General features: G+C 37.8%; 1 protein-coding gene across 4 annotated transcripts in view; it reads left to right on the top strand.

Annotated features, from left to right (window-relative positions):
• LOC107696701 (AKT-interacting protein) overlaps nt 1–2,418 on the top strand; it is a 16,792-nt gene that overhangs the window by 1,665 nt on the left and 12,709 nt on the right. For 3 of the 4 annotated variants that reach the window (XM_016497164.1, XM_016497167.1, XM_016497165.1), the window contains exons 2-3: nt 229–332; nt 1,752–1,960. In XM_016497164.1, the coding sequence (XP_016352650.1) occupies nt 291–332; nt 1,752–1,960 (251 nt within the window). In that variant the 5' untranslated portion in view covers nt 229–290. Of the gene's footprint in view, nt 1–228; nt 333–698; nt 764–1,751; nt 1,961–2,418 lie in introns of those variants that run through there. The other variant, XM_016497166.1, reaches the window with a different exon arrangement.

The raw sequence follows: 2,418 nt of genomic DNA on the forward strand, positions 1-2,418 counted from the left end.
ATATCTCTGCCTTTTAAGTTTTAGAGTGGGGGTCTCTTAGGATGATAATATTGACAAATATAGACTGTAGCTCACTGAAGTTTTCACTAGCTCTGACAACAACATGGTTAGCGGGGATTGGATTGCCACCAACTGCCATAAAGCATCAGGTTGCCCATTGTGTTCTCCAAATGTCCAGGCTCTCATCAGCACTTTTTTCCTCTTTCTCTCTGTCTCTTTCTCTCACAGCGAATTCTTCGAATGCCACCAAACAGTGAGCAAGCATACACACATCGAGAGCTCAATGAGTAATGAACCCATTTTGGAGCATGTCGACAAACGCTGGTCGTAAGGTGAATTATGGCAGTCCACCTGTATGTCTTCTCATGAACACATCTGACCTCTTGATCCTATCATTTATTTCTAGCCTATTAAAATAGCTGGTGGATCAGTTTGTGAGATTGGAACACGATTTCTCACCATTTCTCCTGTCAGACAATGTGCTGTAAAAGCAGTACTTGTAATGCAAATGTGAGAACTGGCATATTTAAAAAATAAAATAAAAAATGAGATACTGTCTGACATTGTTAGCATATATAAACATCCTAGTGTCCTTTACCTGAAGTCTAAATGACTGTTCACAGAGTAATGTTTACAACAGGTGACTTCAATAAGAAATCACGTGGAAGGCTCAGGGTCTAAAGGTGATTTTGCACAGAGCAGCCTCTCTAAAGTCACAAGCTTTTGTAGTGGAGGAGGACTTTTTTCCCACAGAACGATGGAGGCTAGTCTAGTCACTCAATTCTAATTTGTTTTGGAACTATGGTTTTTAATCTCTTGCTAAAGTCTGAGAATTGCAGTCAATTAGTGCTTTTGATTTGGTTAACAGTTTTTGTTGTAAACTACAAAGGTGTTGTCCTGACTTGGGTGTGGTGTGGCGTGGCATCACAGCTGTCATAAAGACGTTAAAATCAGCTGTTTCTTAATAGATGCTGACTCATGACCCAACTGCTCTCTGTTTGATTTATGATAGACACTTGGACTCGCTGTTAGTAATTTCTTTCAAGGGTGTTTTTGACTATTCTGTGATTTTGCTGTATTTTGTTGTCATTGGCTTTATTACAGGCTGTGTGCTGAATAGCTGAATCAATTTGCTGTGTTAGTCTTTCATTTAATTAAGCCCCAGGCCTAGGCCTCTACTGCCTATGAATTTCTGGTGACTGACTTTTACCTTCATAGTCTCTTGAATTATTAGTCAAGGAAGCCCTGCTGGAGTCTGTGTTTTTATTTTTTCTCTCTCTGCTGATTTATGGAAAATAAAAAGTGGAATTCTGCATAATGAATTTAAATATGGTAAAATGTATTAACAGTGCTAGATATGTATTGGTGGATGAAGGCATAATCAGTAGGAAAAATGTGTAAGAAAGAAGCTTGCAAAAGTTATCAATTGATTTCCACTTCAACATCACATTTCACTTACATTCAAAAGAAAACATCACTTTTCTATTTTTTTTTATTCTAGCAACTTACTGTTTTACAGTTAAAAAAAGTACTTTGAGTTATTTAAGTACTGCTAGTTTCATTTACTGCATTGAAAATGTACATATTTCCTTGAAGAAATTATGCTGGACATTATCAGGCATGTTGAGTATTTAGATGATCATTGATATGGCCCTGGAAATTTCAGATGTTTAAAACATTATTAACTATTGCAAATAAAAGGTTTCTATAGATTTTTAGAACCATTAAATAAGTGTCATTTGTTTATGCAGAGATCTGATGGTGAGGAGCAGGGTGGCCAAGGGGAGCAGAGATCCAGTCCAGCTCGTCCTCCGTTTGGTAAAAAGCAGCTTCCCTCCATCCCAAAGAATGCCGTCCCCATCACTAAAGCTGCCTCGCCGGCCTCCTCTACACAGTCTGCCAATGGCACCCATGCCTCATATGGCCCTTTTTACCTGGAGTACTCGCTGCTCGCCGAGTTGTGAGTTATGCTCTGTTTTTATTTATTGGTTTTCATGGGTAACTGTACAAAAGACCAGGTTCTACAGGCTTTGACTAGGTTTTGGGCAATAAGAGTTTTGATGGTTTTTTTAGAAGTGTTGAATAGCTCAAATGAAGCTGTGATTTTAAAACATCTCATACTTGAATATAATTTTATGATCATATACAGTAACTGTAAATTAAATAACAATGTGTCACATTTGTTATTCAGCAGTTGTCTTGGAGTTGTGTAGCAACACCCTTAAAGGGTTAGTTCACCCAAAAATGAAAATTAGCCCATAAATTACTCACCCTCAAGTAATCCTAGGTGTATATGACTTTCTTCTTTCAGACGAATCCAGTCGGAGTTATATTAAAAATTGTCTGTGATCTTTCAAGCTGTTTCATGACACTCAGCGGGTGTTGCATGCATCAGTCCAAAAGAAGTTAAATAAAAAG

The sequence above is a fragment of the Sinocyclocheilus anshuiensis genome, unplaced genomic scaffold (assembly GCF_001515605.1).
Source record: "Sinocyclocheilus anshuiensis isolate Anshui unplaced genomic scaffold, SAMN03320099.WGS_v1.1 scaffold354, whole genome shotgun sequence".
NCBI lineage: Eukaryota > Metazoa > Chordata > Actinopteri > Cypriniformes > Cyprinidae > Sinocyclocheilus > Sinocyclocheilus anshuiensis.